The 18159-nt window shown below is 56.1% G+C and overlaps 2 protein-coding genes and 1 long non-coding RNA gene across 5 annotated transcripts in view; 1 reads left to right on the top strand and 2 right to left on the bottom strand.

Annotated features, from left to right (window-relative positions):
- The window catches only part of COL7A1 (collagen type VII alpha 1 chain), a 30964-nt gene extending 25814 nt beyond the window's left edge, over positions 1-5150 (bottom strand). For both annotated transcript variants that reach the window (XM_077858949.1, XM_077858950.1), the window contains exons 1-16: positions 5070-5150; positions 4899-4984; positions 4236-4416; positions 3454-3613; positions 3279-3372; positions 3027-3188; positions 2630-2793; positions 2423-2552; positions 2211-2327; positions 1957-2103; positions 1755-1871; positions 1531-1680; positions 1319-1447; positions 620-763; positions 404-529; positions 156-299 (exon numbers count right to left, since the gene is read on the bottom strand). In XM_077858949.1, coding sequence (XP_077715075.1) covers positions 156-299; positions 404-529; positions 620-763; positions 1319-1447; positions 1531-1680; positions 1755-1871; positions 1957-2103; positions 2211-2327; positions 2423-2552; positions 2630-2793; positions 3027-3188; positions 3279-3372; positions 3454-3613; positions 4236-4416; positions 4899-4983 — 2050 coding nt within the window. In that variant the 5' untranslated portion in view covers position 4984; positions 5070-5150. The remainder of the gene's footprint in view (positions 1-155; positions 300-403; positions 530-619; positions 764-1318; positions 1448-1530; positions 1681-1754; positions 1872-1956; positions 2104-2210; positions 2328-2422; positions 2553-2629; positions 2794-3026; positions 3189-3278; positions 3373-3453; positions 3614-4235; positions 4417-4898; positions 4985-5069) is intronic.
- A 3471-nt stretch (positions 5151-8621) lies between these two features.
- Positions 8622-16717, bottom strand: UQCRC1 (ubiquinol-cytochrome c reductase core protein 1). Of its 2 annotated transcripts, none has more exons than XM_077858947.1 (13): positions 16558-16717; positions 16158-16301; positions 14263-14349; positions 13059-13188; positions 12639-12837; positions 12092-12171; positions 10947-11062; positions 10567-10710; positions 10272-10432; positions 10077-10162; positions 9653-9741; positions 9252-9327; positions 8622-8815 (listed from the first exon to the last, which is right to left on the bottom strand). In XM_077858947.1, the coding sequence occupies exons 1-13, from the start codon at positions 16624-16626 to the stop codon at positions 8751-8753; spliced, it is 1446 nt and encodes a 481-aa protein (XP_077715073.1). In that variant the 5' UTR covers positions 16627-16717; the 3' UTR covers positions 8622-8750. The 2 variants fall into 2 exon arrangements, with proteins under 2 accessions (XP_077715073.1, XP_077715074.1); XM_077858948.1 differs by having other exon boundaries at positions 16158-16298; positions 16558-16712.
- LOC144290095 (uncharacterized) lies at positions 16460-17706 on the top strand. Its single transcript, XR_013357936.1, has 2 exons — positions 16460-16836; positions 17062-17706. It is a non-coding gene; the product is annotated as an uncharacterized LOC144290095 (long non-coding RNA).
- The last annotated feature ends 453 nt before the right edge of the window (positions 17707-18159 follow it).

The raw sequence follows: 18159 nt of genomic DNA, 5'->3' as shown, positions 1-18159 counted from the left end.
GGAGGCCAAAGGAGAAAGCAGGACTCTGAGGGAGAAGGCATGGGAATCTGAAGAGGGAGACTGTTGTGGGGCAAAGTGAGAGTCTGAGAGGGAAGGCATAGGGGTCTAAAGGGCCACTGGAGAAAGCCAGCCAAGGAGCTAGGTCAGACCCTGACCGGTTTGAGCCACGATGACCACAGGGGGACTCTCCTCTCTCCCTCGCAGTGCTGACACAGCCACCTGGTAGGAGGTTCCAGGCCTTAGCCCCAGGATATCTGTGGCCGTGGATTCTGGGGGCAATGTCTGGCTGGACTCCGGACCTAGTGTCAGAGAGAAGTGTTGACATGGCTCTTGCCTGCCCCCTCAATGCCCCATATCCTAATTGTTCTTCCCTATAGCCCTCCCACACACAGCCCACACTGACCACCATCTGTCCTCCAGCTAATCCGAAATCCACTGGCTCCAGGAACAGGTCCCCAGGCCACCCTCACCCGTGTTGCATCTGAGGCCACCACTCGTAGCCCTGGGATGGCAAGTGGGGCTTCCAGTTCTAAGGGTTAAAGATAGAGGTCAGAGGTCAAGACCAGGACTGGAGTGAGACAGTCAGCTCTCCCCCCCACAGCCCTCCTGCAGTGCTCACCCCGCCGGACAGTGAGGATGCTAGCGCCACCCTCACGGGTACCCACTCGAGCAGACACCCGCACAGTGTAGCTTAGTCCGGCCCGGACATCATCCAAGTCAAAGGCTGTCTGACTTCCAGGAAGCACCAGGGTCCTTTCAACCCCTAAGAGAAAAGGCAGGATAGGTTGGCAGTGAGACATAGGGATATGGGATAACAGCGGTCAGTGATGGACAATGACACAGGATAATGGACCAGGGATGAATGGAGACACAGGAGGACAGGGGTCAGTGGACAGGGACATGGAATGTAGGATGAGAGAAGTCAGTGGACCATAATGTGAATTGACAGGTCATCAATAGACAGTGATGTGGGTGACAGGGGCAAGTCCCGGGTGGGGACAGGGGGTGAGAGATGAGCGTGGGCAGTGGTTCCAGATAGGGTAACCAAAGGGCAGGGACTGAGCTTGCCTTGTGCAGACAGGGATGGGGGGGCAGTGAGTGCAGACAGACCCAGGTGAGAAGATGGGCTGAGGCAGGGCCAGAAGCAGGCAGCCTCTGTGGCAGACCTGGGCTTATTGCCTCCTTGGGGGATAGATGGACAAGGAGACAGAAAGGAGCTGTAGAAACCCAGGAATGGAAAGAGATGGGGTGAAGGTGTGGTCAAACCCCAAGAGCTGGATCTTTAATGTGTGTATGGGCGTGGCTGTGTCTATCTCACCCTGGGCGCTTCGCACAGTGATGCGGTACTCGGTGGCCCCGGGAACTGGGCTCCAGGACACTCGCACTCGCTGCCCAGGCAGCTCGGTTGCCTGCAGGTCTGTCACAGGGCCCACGGGCAGCTCTGGCCCTGTGGGGGAGCACAGCATGAAAGGCTGTCCCAGGGTCCCCGTCCCTTCCCCTGTCACTTGGCCAGGCCCACAGAGCCCTCACCAGTGGGGACCACAGTTGCAGGTGTGGCCACCTCGCGGCCCTCCAGCAGGGTGTAGAGCGTGAGGCGGTACTCAGTGCCCGGTTGCAGCCCATCCAGCTGGTAGCGGGTCACGTCAGAGGGCAGCACCACCTTCTGTGGCACCCCCAAGCCTGCAAGATGGCAGGGTCAGGTCAGCTGAAGCCAAGCCCAACCCTGCCTGCCCACCTCTCTCCCCTGCACTGACCACTCTCACGCCGCCATTCCAGCCGGTAGCCACGGGCCTCAGGCACCAAGTTCCAGGAAACGAGAATGGATGTGGGGCCCAGGATGACCGGGCGCAGGGTCTGTTCAACAGAAGTGTCTGCCCAGGGCACACGGGACGTCAGTAGCCACTGTACACTGCCTGCCTGCCCACCCAGCCTGAAGAAAGCACCCAGCCTTCTCACCAGTGCGGGCAGTCAGGGAGGAAGCAGACCCGATGCTCCGGCCAAGCAGGCTGCTCACAGTCACCTCGTAGTCTGTGCCAGGCTCCAGGTCACGTAGCAGCACTGACCCCTGCCCAGGGCCCAGCTCCTGCTGCTGTGTGACACCGCCTGCACGGGGGTGCGGAAGGGGGGTGGTTGGTGTGTCTTGCAGACTCAGAACCCTACAATCGTGTCTGAGGTACAGGGAAGGCCCTCAGTCTACACTCCTCACTCACCACTGAGGACCCGCCATGTCACACGGTAGCCAGTGGCACCTGGTACACTCTGCCAAGCCACCAGGAGGCTGTGGGTTGTAGTATTCTGGATGGTCAGTTCCGGCCCCTCCAGGGCAGCTGGGAGAAGGTGCAGCAGGGGTTAGCACAGTCAGGAGTGGGGAGGGGTTAGGGATGGTTAGGTGATGGGGTGAGAGGTTAGCAGAATCACTCACTGGTCCGAGCTGTCCCGCTCACAGCCTCCCCGATGCTATTGGCGTAGAGGGCTACCACAGTCACTTGGTACTCAGTCAGTGGCCGGAGACCCTGAAGCTGTGTGCTGGTCTCACCTGCTGGGACGCTCACCTGCCCAGGGTCAGAGGTCACTTTACCTTGCCCAGCCAAATCCCAAGCCCTCCACACACCACCCCTGACATCCTTACCTCCCGCCGCTCGCTTGGCAGTGGCTGTCCCAGCCCTGTCAGAGGAGTGTACTGGACCTTGTAGCCGGTCACTGGGCCACTGGCCGCTGTCCACTGTACTCTCAAGGATTGACTGCCTGCTTCAGACAGCACCAGGTCTCGTGGACCAGAGGTCAAGTCATCAGCTGGGAAGGCGGGGGGTAGTCAGGCAATCAGACAAGAGGATCAGGGGTCAGAAGTAAAGTAGAACTGGGGTCCAGGGTCAGGAACACATGGGATAGGGTCAGCACTGCCAGGGCAGGACCAGAGGGTGGTACCCCCGCCTGGTGTCAGGAGCGCCTGGGATTGATGTCAGCACTGCCAGGCTGGGGTGGGGTCAGAGGTCCAGGTCAGGGCACAGGTGTGGGCAGGAGCTCACCAGGCAGGGTCACAGGCACACCACCAGCTGTGGTACACACTCTCCGGGAAACAAGGGGCAACAGTGTCCTCAGGATACTGAAGTCGTTGACAAAGAAGAAGAAATCACTGGTGGGCTGTGAGGCGACTCGCTTCAGCTCCTCGGGGTCAGCATTCTTGATTCCTGAGGTGAGGCCCAGTCAGAGCTTGGCAGCTCACATGCCCTCCGACAGGCCCTTCCGCAGCCCACTTGTCACCTCAGCAGGGTACTCACCCACAGCAAACAGCTTGACGCCCTGCCCCTTGAGCCGCTGGGCAGCTGTGTCCACCAGGTCCTGGGACTTCCCATCTGTGATGAGGATGCAGACCTGGGGCAGGGGCGGGGCAGGGCAATACATCAGTGTGCCTCAGATGGCTAATGTAGGGGGCGTGGTAGAGTGAGAGATCACCTTGGGGACCCCTGGGCGGGCCAGCTGAGGCAGGAAGACATGGTCGGCCACATGGAGAATTGCAGCCCCTGTGCGCGTGTTGCCACCCTTGTAGCTGAGCTCACGAATGGCTCGGATCACATCACCCCCTGAGCCAAGTGCACCGAGGCCAAACTCTGTCCTGCACAGGGGAGGGAAGGTGGCGACAGGCTAGGGGCCAGGATCTTTTCTGGCCCTGGCCTCGCCCTGGGGTGAGGTCTATGAATATCATGTCCCTTTGAGGGTCCTCTTGCTGCTGTGACTCCTGTTCTCCACCTCTGAAGCCGTTAACAAACTCCTCGGGTACCCTCTGTGTCCGGCTTGTGGCTGGAGCCCTTGGGGCTCCCTGCGTTGGGGAGCAGGATGTCTGCTTAATTAGGGAATTGTGGGAGGAAGGGTCCAGTTGTAGGGAGGTGGATCTTGGCCAGACAGGAAGGCCCTGTGGGAGGGGAGAGGCTGAAGGCATCGGGAGGCTGCAACATGGAGAGTCCAAGAGGCAGGGGCATCTGAGGCCCCTGGGTTCCCCATCTCTAGATCAGAAAACTCAGCCCTGTCGTTGGCAGGACACTAGCCTGAGAGTGTCTCAGGTGTGAGTATTCTACCTCAGAGATCCCTGCCTCTGTCTCCAGAGGAGGTCCTGGCTGAGGGGAGAGGGGTCTTGGGGTTCTCCAAGGCCTGGCCTAGGGGTTCTGGGCTCTCTGCTTCTGTGGGGGAAGAATCCTGGTGAGATCTCCAAGTCCCCACCTCCAGGGGCCCCCACTCACCGTGGATCATCACTGTACTGCACGGCAGCGAAGCGCACACCCTGTGCACTGGCCGCCCCAGAGAAGGGCCACACCAATCCCTCCAGGAAACCTCGCACTTCACGGAAGTTGCCACGGCCGATGGATGAAGAGCCATCAAGTAGGAACACGATGTCAGCAGCATAAAGGCGTGTGCAGGTCACTAGGGCAGGGAGGAGCCATCACGCTCTCTTCTTGGAGCCCACCCACCCCTCCTCGTGCTGTGGTCCCCTGACACTAGGGGCTGGGGAGGATGCAGTAGGCCTCATCGGGAAGCAAACCGGCCCAGGCCGGCTGGGGCCTGGGAACCTGGGAAGGGAGGGACAGAGGGGCCCAGAGCAGAGTCTCCAGGAGGATTGGTGTGTGCAGAGAAGGAAGCGCACGGATGTGGTTCTGGGACTGAGGTTGGCCTCAGGGGGCCGAGTGGAGTGACAAAGAGTAGGTGACCTAGCCGCATTTGGGGAGCAGAGTTTGAGACCCAATAGGATAGGATGCAGTCTGGGAGACCCAGCAGGGGTGGCGCAGGGTTTGGGGAGTCTGAGGAGGGATGCGGGCAGGGTCGTGGAGGTGGGTAGGGGGGCCAGATGAAGGCCACAGGTGACAGGGCGCAGCGCCCAGGATGGAGTCCTTCTCGGCAGTGCCCACCTCTCTCCCTCTGCTGGGCCCGCACTCGGAGCGCCCCTGCCAGGATCCCGGCGCAGAGCGCGGCCACCAGGAGCGGCAGCCTCATCCTGGGTGGGGGAGACAGTCAGCCAGGCCCCCGCAGCTGTGGCGGGTCCGAGCCCAGCCCACCCCGACCCCCAGTCCCGGTCTTGCCTGCCGTCCACCGGCTCCCGCCGCCAGCCGTTGCCGCCGTCCCGCCGCCACAGCGGAGAAAAGTCCCTGATCCGGGGGGCGGAGCTGCGGGCGGGGTCCCGGGCGGCCCGCCCCCCACCCCGCGTCCCAAAGGCCACCGCCCCACCACCCCAGCCCGGGGAAGATGATTTGACTCCATTTGAAGGTAAAGCCCCCCACCTCCTGTGGCTTCCAGGACTCCCCCCAGAAGGTTCTTGTCGGGAAGACCACTCCAACCTTCTCCGGGGTCAGAAGTTTTGTGTGCTTTAAGGTCAGAGGGACTAGTGAAGTGACAGCTGGAGGCTGGAATTCAGATAGGTTCCTGGGGACGGAGGAGACAGTGGGATGCTGGTGGGGGGAGGCTGCAGCTGGAGATGACTCACCCCCCACCCTATGGGGGTGCCCAGACAAGCCTTCAGGCCATGAGTCCCGCCGGCCACTCCTGTGATTCAGCCATGCCTCTGTCTGTTAGATCTCCTGTGCCCCACCCCAATCCCCTTGACAGCTGGAGCACCCCCCAGCAAATGAGGGGCTCTGGGCTCTTCCCTGGGAAACCAAGGCACCACTGGAAAATACCCACCCCACCCCACCTTGGGAAGGGGAAGCCAGGAGAGAATCTGTGTCATGCATATGCATACGTGTCTATCCCAGTACTCCGTACCCCCTACCATGCCCTGAACCAGTCCCAGGCAGATGCCATCCAGCTGTGCCTGCAGGGAAGGGGGGGTTGTCCATATGTGCAGGGTGGGACCACCCACAGTGACAGCTCATCTCTCAGGAATCCACTCTTTCCTGCCTACATCCTCACTGGTGGCCCTGTCCTGCTCCAAGTCCCCCTATTTGTCCTCATTCTGGTGTGGCAGTCTCCTTCACCCTATTGTTCTTGAAGACCCCCTTCTTCCCATCATCCCCACCAGACCCAGAGGTCACCACCAGCCTCCCTCCTTCCCTCACTGCTCTTAGGGTCCACCTGTGGCTGCCACCGTCATAACTACCCTTGCCCCACTGCTCTCCCCTTAACCAGCTTGACTCCCCACCCATTTCCCTCAACTGGCTTTTGTGACTGTAGACAGTTGCCTTTAATACATCTCCAGGTCACGAGTGCTGTACTGAGGAGGTGAGTCTTTGTGTGTGCATCATAGAGAGTGACCTCAAGGCAGAGATGTTCCCAGGAACAGCAGGCCCTGGTTTTTGTTTATTTGTTTTCCTGCTAGTCCTAGATAATCCTGAGAAGCCCAGAAAGTATGTCTACACTCACCACTGCCACCAAGTCCTTTCCAACATGCCTGGCCCCAGGCCACTCCTGGGGATCAACAGGCTGAGTGGGGAGAGATGGGGACAGCACTGCTTCATCTTCCCTGGGCCTTCCAGGCTGGGGGTCTGGAGGCCAGGGCTGGAGGCAATGAAGTATGGCCAGGGCTGGAGGCAATGAAGACCATCCATGTTCCGTTTTACTATTGCCCATATGGCTGGAGCTACAGAATGGTATTTTATCAGTGATCCTTCTCCCTATCGTAGGATACAGTGCTGTGACCCATGGGGCCCAGAACTTTTTCCAAGGTCATGGTCCTCTTAGCCGCATCCCAAGACCCCCACCCCTTAAAGCTGATAGGTGAGAAAAGCAGACACAATCTCCCTACAGAGGCAGTCCCTGCCACAAGACCCTCACCTCTTCTTGTACAGTAGAGGTTAGAGCTGCCACATGTAGAATGGTCCTATGCACATGTGGCAGTCCAGCCTTTAGGGGTGACTGGACATCCTGCTGAGAGGGTATCAGAACCATGATGTGCCCCTAAGAGAAAAGGCTGTCTGCGGTGTGGGGGTCACTCAGAGGGTGCTGGGAGAGGCTATTGGGCAGGTTCAAACAGATGGGGAGGAGTATGAGACTGGAGCCCCCATTAGGCTACAAGCAGGTGTGTGACCCTCTGAGGCCTCTTGCAGCACACTGGGCCTGGAGAATACCAAATCTTGACCTTAAGTTTGAGTTCCTGGAAGATGGGATTGATTTCTAAGCCCAGGCAATCTCTCACCAAAAGTATGGCCAAAGCTAGGAAGGTCATCTTCCAAACTACCCCTCTTTGGGGTACCCCAGCTCTGCTGGGGCTGCTATCCGGCTTGTATCCTCTACAGCTCGCTCCAGCTCCGCCTACAGCTGTGACCTCTGCTCTACTATAGCACAGCTTACTGGGGTGCCACAGAAATCCAGCCTGAGAGTCCCCATGCTAAATCTCAGGCTGACCAAGTCACTTCTCTTCCCAGTAACTCCCAAGATACCTCCCTGAAAATGTCTCCAGAGCAAAGATCAAAATCCCTTGCTTGGTTACACAAGGTCAATTGGGACCAGATCACTTCCAGAGCTTGGGTTCTCTCGTGTGCCCGGGACACCCAGAGCCAAGATTTGGTATTCTCTGGGCCCAGTGTGCTGCACCTATAAATACCCGGAATGAGCCTGTCAGGGTTCCGCACTGTGCAGCAGTTTCTCTCAAACTGATCACAAAGTAGAATGACCTGGGTTATCCAGCTCTGGGTTCTAGAAGGCACTTGATCATTATTTCTTGACTGACAACTGGTGTCAATGAAGAGGTGAGGGAAAGACACTGGGGCAGGGCAGGAGTGATTCAAGGGTTATTTGGGCCACTGTAAGGCTGGGGTGCTGGGTGACTTTGAAGAGCCTGCTTCTCAATGACCTTTGTTCCAGGACTCTGGTCCCGACTGCCAGCAGCACTTCTGCTAAGAAAATCAGGCCCCTCACTTCCACTTCCTTCCTGGGCTCCCAGGGAATCTGACTGCAGAAGGGCTGGAAGCAAGAAGGGTCTACCTGCTGACCTGCCTTGTGGGCCCAGGGCCTGAAGGGGGACTAGGCAGCAGAGAGCTCCACCAGGTCCTGGCTGCCTCAGGTAGATGGGAAGGGGATCATCAGGCCAGCAGCTCAGGACTTGCCTGGGACAGATCTAGTCAAGGGAGGGGGCTCAGGCCCCACTGAGCTCAGGGCTATTCTCGGAGCCTGAGTCAGCAGCAAATCGAGGCAAAGGATTCTTGCCCTGCCTGTCCAGGCAATAGTTAGAAATCAGATGGGAACACTATGCCCCAGGCTATCCTCCTCCCAGGATCCAGAGTAAACATGAAGAAGGCTTCCTCAGGGATACTCCTTGGCCCTCCTGGCCTGTCCAGGGGACCAGGAACTGCCAGAAAGCAATTGCACAGGGCCCACACCAAGGGCTTCCTTCCTGGCTTCCGAGTTCCCAGGCTGGAACCTCTACCAGGGCAAAAACATGGGTTCCCACACCCTACTCTTGGGACAGACTAGCGAGGAGCATCCCCCACATGGCTAAATGGAAACATCTGGCTTCAGCTCCCTGCAGGCATCAAAGGCTTCCGGCCTGCATACTGCGGCCCCCACGCTTGCCCCTGGCTGGGGATACAACAGCCTGTGGGAAGGCAGAAGGATCGGGGGCATACAGAACCTAAGAGAAGTCCCTGTTCCCCCATCCACTGCCCAGTGGACTCCATGGTAATGCCGAGAGGACAACACAGTTCTCAACACAGGACTTTATTGGAGGCAAGGTAATCTGCACACAGGTCTGAAGAGCCGAGGTGGCATGTTTGTGGTGGGGAGGGACCATGAACCCTGGCCCAGCCCTCTTGCCCGTACAGCCTTCTTGCCTAGAAACGCAGCCAGAACATGCCGCTACGGATCCGGTTGTAGTCTGGGAGCTGCTCAATGGGGCCTGTGGGGATAGGGTGGGGCGTCAGGGTGGGGTACCTGGCCTGTACAGGGACACCTGGCCCTGCGCCGCACCCGATTCAGAGCTGCCCAGAGCAGCACAAGACAGGCTTTCAGTGGAAAAAAGGAAGAGAACATTCCCCCAGGGGTGCTGAGCCTGTCACTTCATGCTCTTGAAGCCCCACCCCCCACACAGAGGTGTCCGTTACCTGGCGGGTGTGGGGTATTGATAGAGGTACCTTGGCAGGGAGTCAGGGAGCTGCTGGGACAGGTTTTCTGAGCAAGAACTCCCTGGCAGCCAGGTTAGTGGGCAGAGCCTCTCGGGGGCCTCAGTTTGCTGCTGCCAGCATAGGCTAGGGGGTGGGGGAACAGAGGCAGAAGGGGAGGCCAAGAGGAGGCCTGAGGAGGAGGACTAAGAACAGGCCCTCTAGGCTACTCACCCAATCCAGCCACTGCTGGACACTGGTCATAGAAGTACTTGGAGCAGACCTCACGCACCACACTGGCATCCACTTCCTGCAGGGTGAAGTAGAGAGCACACTGACAGGCAGGCTCCTGGGACCACCTCAGCAGGTCAACATCACCCAGCCAGCCCTGATCTTCTATATGAACCAAGGAGCTGCCCTTCACCCAAAGGGAAAAGGCAGCAGGCCCCGCCCATCCCCTCAGCCATCGGCTTCTGCCCTGCCCTCCAATAATGCCACCCGTGGGTGACGCTGCCTAAGACACTAGAGATGCCTACGGGAGCAGTTTGCACAGTGCGCTGTCAGGCCTGAACTCCCCGCCCTTTAGAAGTCTGCCAGGTCAAGACTCCAGAACCTCCCCCAGGGGCCCACATTACCGCAATCCGGCTTTCCCACTCAGCCAGGGGGATGCGCCGGCCATAGGTCAGGAGACTGCGTCCAATGTCCTCACACACAGGAGTGGTGCCTGCAAGGGTCAGGGGAGGGTTACCAGTCCACCCAGTCCAGTCCTGGACCACCGGTACTCACTGAGCCTCCAGCTCTAGGCTGACATCTGGACCATGGTTTGACCCCAGATCTCAACCCCCACTTCTACTATCACTTGCCACTGTAACAATGGGTTGTTGCTGACCTGGCCCACTGGCACTCGTACTGGACACACCACACCCCTGGGAGTGGAAGTGGGGATATGGCATGGCCTTCAGAGTTTTCCTTTCCCAATTTGGTTGGGAACGTGGCTATCCTGGGGCTGTCCCTGCCAGGATGCGCTCCACACCCTCCTCAGAGGGCTGCACAACTCACCATCCAGATGAGACACCAGTGCATTTCTGAGGATGTTTTTGCCCCGGAGCACCTCACTTTCTGTGGCACTGGTGCACAGGCGCATCCTGAAATGGACAGGGGACAAGGTGGTCATCCCGAGAGATGATGCGGTCTCCTACCCCACCCCTGCTTAAAGGCCCTTCCTGCACCCCATAGTACTGGGCTGCCACTCACCACTGGCCTTGCAGGAAGAACATCATGTCATCAATGTTCATGCGATCGCAGACAAAGTGTGCGCCCAGCAACCCAGTCTCTGCGTAGCAGATGTTGAAGGTCTGGAAACTCTGGCACAGCTTCTTGGCCACAGAGACAGCAGCCAGTGGGCTGGACAGGTGCTGCCGGGGCAAGGATTGTCAGCATTCACCCTCCTGTCGATGGTTCACACCCTGAACCCCAAGGTACAGGAGCCCACAGCCCTGGTACCCTCTGTACCTTGAAGGCAAGGTCCCATGCTCGCCCCGGTGCTTACCGTGCTGCCACCATAAGTGCAGTCATAGTGGCCAATGATGGCATTGGCCACTTGGAGGGCCACATTGTCCGGGTTGGCCCAGCCAGGCCCTTCTACTGCAATAGCTACATGGGCCAAGGGCAGAGCGTCATCACGGTGGCGGATCTGAAAAAGGACACGGCATGACTGAGAGAGGCAGAACATCCAGAGACCAGAAAAGGTACCAGCTGTGGGTGAAGCATGCACGTGTGTGTGTGAACACCTGTGCTTGTGACACAACAGCCACAAGACCCGCTTCCAACTCCCGAGGCTCCTCTGGAGTCATGAAGACAACCAGGTACGTGAGGGCCCATCTAGAGGCTTGGGCTAAGAACACCGCCCCAGCCCACAAGGCAGCCCACCTCGCTGCCCGTGAAGCGGCATGGAGCCAGAGTGGGCACAGTGTCCTCTGTGTATGTCTCAGAAACGCTGCTGAAGTGCTTCTGGGCGAGGTCCAGCAGCTGCCGGTGCTCCACCCCTGCCAAAATAGACAGCACTGTTACTGGCCAGGTAGGGTCCAAAGCACAGGGTCAGGGGACCCCACATCCTATCTTCAGTGGGAGACAGAAGGAGAACATGACATCGGGACAGGGTGAGGGAAGAGTCCCATGTAGGCAGACTCTGCCTCAGAGGTAGGGCAGGCACCTGACGGTCAAAGAGTGCCCATGACCTCATCCCCAGGGAAGCAGTAGCATGCTGGGCTTGCAGATGGGTCTCCATGTGATCCGTTCACTCCCACATTAAGGACAAGACTGGGGTACCCCGGGCACAAGGCCTCCTGCCCTGCTTCGTCACTCTGACCCTTCAAGAGGATCCTGGCTGCTACCCTGTAGAGGTGGCAAATGAGAGGGCACAGAGGTGCTACCACAGGGCTGTGACTCATTCTGAGGACATTCACAAATAACGTTGTGACCTCAGCCCCTCAGGACACTGCAGGACCTCCCACCCTCACCCTTACAAGAGGAGTTCTCTGCCGCTCTAGCATCTTGATCGGTCCGCATGTGCTCCAGCCCCCACAAACAGCCAAGCATCAGGCCATGACACTGCCCTGCCCCACCACTCAGGGTCCCAGCTCCCTCCTGACTGATTCCCCCCATCCTTTAGACTTTGGTTCCCACAGCATATACTTCAAAAGCACCCCTGAACCTCCAACTCTGCACTTCCTGGTCTGTCATCAAATATGCACTGTCACACCCCAGTGCCTGGCTGCCCACTAGCACGGCTGCAAGGAACACCCTGAGGGCCTATATCCCCCATCAGCCTGCTAACTAGGTCTTTTAGGGAACAGGTAGGGCTGAGAAAGGCCTGTACTAATGAGGGGGAGCAGCATCCCTATGTGGCGGGTCCCAAAGATGGGTGGCAGTCACTCCCCTAAAGGACAGAATAGGAACAGGGTCCCCAGAAATGGAAGATTCCCTATGGTCAGAACCAGGAGACCTGGGCCCTGGTAAACAAGGCTGGTCCTACCCACCCATCACCACAGGGCTTCAGTGAGCCCAGTACTCACCTCCAGCTGCTGCTAGCACCATGCGAGGGGCTTTGTAATGCCTGCTGAGGTACTCGGTCAGGTCTGCACGAGATAGTTTCCTGAAAGACATACAGCCAATGGCTCAACGCCTCTCCCAAATCACAGTGATCTGGGTCTCACAAAACAGAGCTGAGGAGACAGACGAGGAGACAGGACTTCTCCAGGGAGCAAGCCCTAGCAGACCCCTTGATCCCATTTCCCATCTCTGCCACCCAGCCTGCCAAGGTCCCCACCACATGTCTGCCTTCATGGCAGTGCTTTCTCTCCAAGGGAGGTGTCAGGATCCCCACCAGAGGACAAGACCCCCAATGCTCTCTCCCTCAGGTGGTCAGGACACATAAAACCCTACAAGGAAGCCCACAATCTAAATGAAGACCACACAGGTCTTCAAAAAGAACCCCATGGACCATGTGGCAACAGAGATGTTTCCAATTGTGCAAATTAATATAATAGCACAGGCCAACTAAAACAAACTCATGTGAATGGGGCTTGAGCAAGTTCTGGCAGAGGTCCGGCCAACCCTCACCTGACATTCCCACTGGGCCCCTCCACAGCCTGGGCTAGAGGTGTGCCCTGGAATGCTGTGGCATGCAGGTAGTCAAAGACCACATCCCGCATGCACGCATCGTTCTCCTGCAGCTCCTGTAGAATCACATCACGCTCCTTCTCGATCTGGGAGTCTTCTAGGCTGCAGTTCTGCACAATGTCAGCCAGGAGCTCCACAGCTAGATGCAAGAGCAGGTTTAGGCACCAGGTGGCTACTGCAGGCCAGTAACAGCACAACCCCCTCCCCCTCACCCCCCAGGCCTGGCATGCCTGCTTGCCCTGCTACAAGAGTATACTGTCAGGGTAACCCCATTCTTCAGCCAGGCCAAGCTCCTGGGGGCCTGTCCTCTGTACCCCTAAGTCCTATCATCCTGTCCCTGCCTCCTCCTCCAGGCTTTACCTTTTGGTAGGTCCTTGGAGAGTGCCTTGATATAGTAGGCAGTGTGCTCCCGGGTGCTATAGGCATTGAGATGGGCCCCCATGCTCTCCACCTCCTTCTCCAAGGCATTGCCAGGTCGATTCTTTGTTCCCTTGAGCCAGACAGCAAATGGACCAATCAGGAGCCACATGGGAACTCAGGACCCCTATCTTCAAAGGCTAAAGTCTCAGCAGGATCACTAGTCCACGGGCACATCCTTTAGCAAAGATGATGGGAATATAGGGCCTACAATCCATACTCACCAAGTGCCAAGCAGGGCCACACAGTATCATAGGCTAACAAAATGGAGACAGCCAGGGGCCAAGAAAGGCACAGCCAGTGCAAGTATTGCCTGAAATCCAGAGCCCCATAGCAGCCTGACCTTCCCATTCTCTGTCACCTTGCTGACAGTCATGGTCAGGTTAGTACACATCAATGTTCAGCTGATGCTGCCATTACCCACTCTAACCCCAAGCCATTCATATTATTGTGTGTGTACTAGTGCAACCTCTGTGGGACTCAACCCCAGCCCTGTACGTGTATGTGTGCGTGTGTCCACTGGCACACACATCCATCTTGAGATCTGCACACACATCTGTGATGTTGCTGCTGGCTAGGCTATCTACATGGTCCTGCTCCACGCCCCCACCCATCTATATCTCCTCCTCCATTTTTTTCATTCTTTTAAAAAAACAGACTTCATGACAACATGGACTGGCTAAGGGGCTAAGGATGAAGACTATCTCCAACCTCAGGAAAGCTCAGTATTTACTTCTAGAAACAAGAGATGCCCAGGTATTCGGCCAGAGAGCATTTCACGAGAACGCTTGACAGCCCAAGTCTACAAGTTTGTTCAAATACATATCTTAACATCTATCTACGTGTTCCACACTTCTGCACCAATGCATGTGTATGACGCACGCCCGGCCTCTCTGGTGAGGAGTGGGGTCCTGCGTCTCCCTGGGTTTCTTTCAGGCGCTGGGGGCCTTGTGCAGGGGCTGACCAGATATATATTCACTCAGGAGAGGCTAAGCCCATGTGATTCCTTCCAGAAAGGCCAGCCAGAGATCGCCCCCCAACTGAAGCCCATAACTGAGGAAGCTGACTTTGTGAACCTACATCCTCCTCAGGAGGGACACCAGGCAGCCCCAACCCCAGGGGAGATGCAGGACTTCAAGAGCCTCACCTTGAAAGCCAGATGCTCCAGAAAGTAACCTGCCCCATTGTTCTTCTCAGTCTCGTAACGGCTGCCAACATCAATCCACACCCCGACCTGGACAAGAAGCCATCAACAAAGGTAACACACAAACCACCCCAGCCCCCACTTATGCCTTATCCTGGAAGACTCAACAGAAGCCCCAGGTCAGGGCTCACGGTCCCAAGGTTGGGGGAGAGTTGTCTCAGTAGGACCCCATGTGCTTGGAGATACAGCTGTGCCCTGGGCACAGGCAGGGGCTCAAAGACATACCATGTCCCTTCTCCTTCCCACTCTATTTGTAGACTGGTTCCCAAGAAAGCTTCTGTGCACACTCACCTAACCCCATTACCAATATGAAATTCTTATATTGTCTTGCTTTTCAGTTGACTCTTTTTATTTTTTTCTAGGCAATCGACACATTGTTTGCAAACAACAACTTATTTTCTGCTTTCTAAAAATTATACCCTGCCTTTGTTCTGGTAATTTTGTCTTTCACCATTAAGGAAGGCTATTGGTTTATTTATTTATTTATTTTAATTTTTATTTATTTATTCATGAGAGACACAGAGAGGGAGAGGCAGAGACACAGGCAGAAGGAGAAGCAGGCTCCATGTAGGGAGCCCAACTTGGGACTTGATCCCGGGCCTCCAGGATCAGGCCCTGGGCTGAAGGCGGCGCTAAACCGCTGGACCACGGGGGCTGCCCAGGCTATTGGTTTAGACACTGAACATTTTATCTTATTAAGCAAGGAGCCTTCATTCACAATTTTTCTTTTTTTAAGTTTTTAACCAGACTTGGATACTTAACACTGTCAAATGTCTCCTTGGCACCCAATGAGAGAATCTCATCATTACTTCAACAGCCTCCTGGTGTGCTATGAAACACACACCACATCACTCATCCCACACAAGTCACATAGATCTAGTCTTTTAATATTTGCTCACAGCTGATTTAAAATTTTCACATCTACTTTCCTAAGAGATGTTGATAGGCATACAATATAACATAAATTCTTACGCTAACATCTATTTCACAACTAACATCTCAGAAGGAAAACTTAAATCTTAAAACCCACAATAGTCTTTGATTATCATAGGCAGCATTCTTTATATGCCACTGGGACACAGTGGGTGCCCCTTACAATTAGAGCTTCTCAGAGTCCGTGAAATACAGCATTCTCTCACCAACTTTCTAAACAGGCTTTGGATATAAGAGCCACGTAATACAAAAGTTGCCCATGATTTTTTGCTGCGTTCAGTAACAACTTAAAGCACATTATTTGTTCCTGGAAAACCGAAGGAATTTACTAATAAGACCACTTATTGGTCTTATTGCACCCTGGCATTTAGAGTGCAGAGAAGAGGATTACATCTTCAGAATCTTCTCATCTATTCATATATCTAACCAAGATTTCTTTTAAGTCAATTTGGGGGATTTGTATTTTTTTGGAAGAAATCAATTTCTTCGGAATTTTCAAATGCATTCCTTATGCAGGCCCGTAAGTAGTCTAGCCAGGAGATTATGACTTTGGGCTGTGACTCTAGCAGTTACCTTATGTCTCTGAAACCCATTTTCCTCATGGTAAAATGAAAACAGGATCACTTCTCTCCTTTGAGGTGCTTAAGAATACGCTGGAAAAAAAAAAAAACCTGGCCTCTGGCTTGGCAGGCATCATATACTAAATGTGTGCTAGTTATAGTAAGGAATGCCTCCAAGAAGTGGGGCCTAGCTGGGGTCGGGATTAAGGCAGTAGAGTCAATTCAGTGGTGAATAAGGAGTCTGACCCAAACCACAGAGGACTTGAGCCCAAGGTCACACCCTGACCTAGGAAAAGACGCCAGGCGCAGTAGGGAGGCGGCCTCCCGAGGGGAGCCCCGGCTCACCGTGCAGGTAGGCTGGGAGGACTGCTCGGAGGCCACTCGCAGCCCGTTGTCCAGCAGGCTGACCTGTGTCTCTGGCACGCTCTGGAGAGCTTGGGCGAAGGTGGCGGTGCTCCGCAAGGCAGGCGACCTCAGCAGGGACGACTGCTAAAAAGGGACGACCGAGATTGAGGACTCGGTTGCGGGATCTGACCTCGGCTCCCTGGCCAGCAGTGGGATCCCGGTCGCAGCCCCCCCGCCCCGGCCCGCCGCAGGACGCCAATCCCCGCTCAGCGCCGTGACCTTCGCACGGCCCTGACCCCGGAACCTCCCCAACGGTGACCCTGCGCGGCTAAACAGTCCGCTCCCGTCCGCGTGCCGAAGCCCCGCGCTCCGCGGCCTTGTGCTCCCGCTGTCGCCTCACCGAGCGGCGGGTGCGCAGCAGCACCCTCGTCCCGGCGCCCGCCGCCCGGCAAACCGCGGAAGCCGCCATCTTCCAGCTCCAGTCGACGCTAGGTCGCGTCACGCAAGCGTAAAAGGGGACGCGACGGCGTCCGAGGCGCAGGCGCACTGCCGCAGCCGTGGCGCTCGGCCGCCTCCTGGCGGAGAGCAGCTTCTTCACGCGCCGTTGGTCTGTGGTTGTGCCCGCGGCCGGCGGGTGCCCGCGTGCCTCAGCCCACCTGGCTGTGCGTGGCCAGTGCCGGTGCGTCCGCGGTACAGTCCAGCTTCCCCTTTCACTCGTGAGAGTCAAAGTGCCGATGTTCCTCACGCCTCGCGGGCGCCCCGAATCCACTGCGAGCTCGGAGCTGCCGCGCGGGCCGGGGGCGCAGCGGCCGCGTGTCCGGGGATGGGAGCCCCGGGGCCCTAGCAGCGGCGCGGATTGCTGGGACTGTGAGGTAGCTGCTGATCACGGTTTTCTCTCGAAAAGGTTGAAGTAGATTCAGACGGTTGACTTCGAGGGAATTGGAGAAAAAGGAACAGCTTAGAGACTACTTACTTGGGTGGAGAGAACATGGATTCCGTTCGTTGGCGGTTGATGCTGGCACTGTGCATGTGCGCCCAGACGCCCCGGGACAGTAACGTCGAATTCGGAGTCGTCGACCTTGAGCCACAATTCCCAGAGGAACGTGAGAGAGAAGCTGCTGCTCCCCGTTCCCGGCGACGCGCCCACTGCGCACTGTAGAACAGGAAAACTCCTAATCTCGGATTTGTGACATTGCAACTCCTTTCTGAGAAAACAAAACACACACCCACAAACAGAACAAAACAATACGGCTTTTCTCATAGACCACATAGAAAAGAAAAAAATCCGGAGGAACTCACTCGAAACTTTCAGCCGAGGGACTTCTGGAAAAAATGGATTGAAGGGAAGAAAAGGATGCTCACCATAGTTAGATTTCTGTGTTAATACAAAGTTTTTAATTTTTGCAAGACACATGTTACTTTTGAAAGAGCATACCTCTGAACTCTGCTTTTACGTAATTCATATGTGATTTATTCTACTTCTGTCTTTGCGATCTTTAAAAAAAAGTCATACTTAAAATATAACTTTTATAAAAAGCAGACAAAAGGCGCTTAAGTGTGTGTTTATTAATATTTTGTGGTCTAAAATTATGTTATGGGGATCCCTGGGTGGCGCAGCGGTTTGGCGCCTGCCTTTGGCCCAGGCCGTGATCCTGGAGACCAGGGATCGAGTCCCACATCGGGCTCCCTGTATGGAGCCTGCTTCTCCCTCTGCCTGTGCCTCTGCCTCTCTCCTCTCTGTGTATTTTATTTATTTGTTTGTTTGTTTGTTTGTTTTTAGAAGAACTCTTTTTTTTTTTTAGGATTTTTAAAATTTAATTGTTCATGAAAGACACAGAGAGAGAGGGAGAGGCAGAGACATAAGCAGGCTCCATGCAGGTAACCCGACGTGGGACTCGATCCTGGGTCTCCAGTATCAGGCTCTGGGCTGAAGGCGGCGCTAAACAGCTGAGCCACTCGGGCTGCCCTCCTCTCTGTGTATTCTCATGAATAAGTAAATAAA

This window comes from Canis aureus, chromosome 19 (assembly GCF_053574225.1).
Source record: "Canis aureus isolate CA01 chromosome 19, VMU_Caureus_v.1.0, whole genome shotgun sequence".
Lineage (NCBI taxonomy): Eukaryota > Metazoa > Chordata > Mammalia > Carnivora > Canidae > Canis > Canis aureus.
The sequence above is the reverse complement of the archived record's forward strand: the minus strand, read 5'-3'. Positions and strand labels throughout refer to the sequence as shown.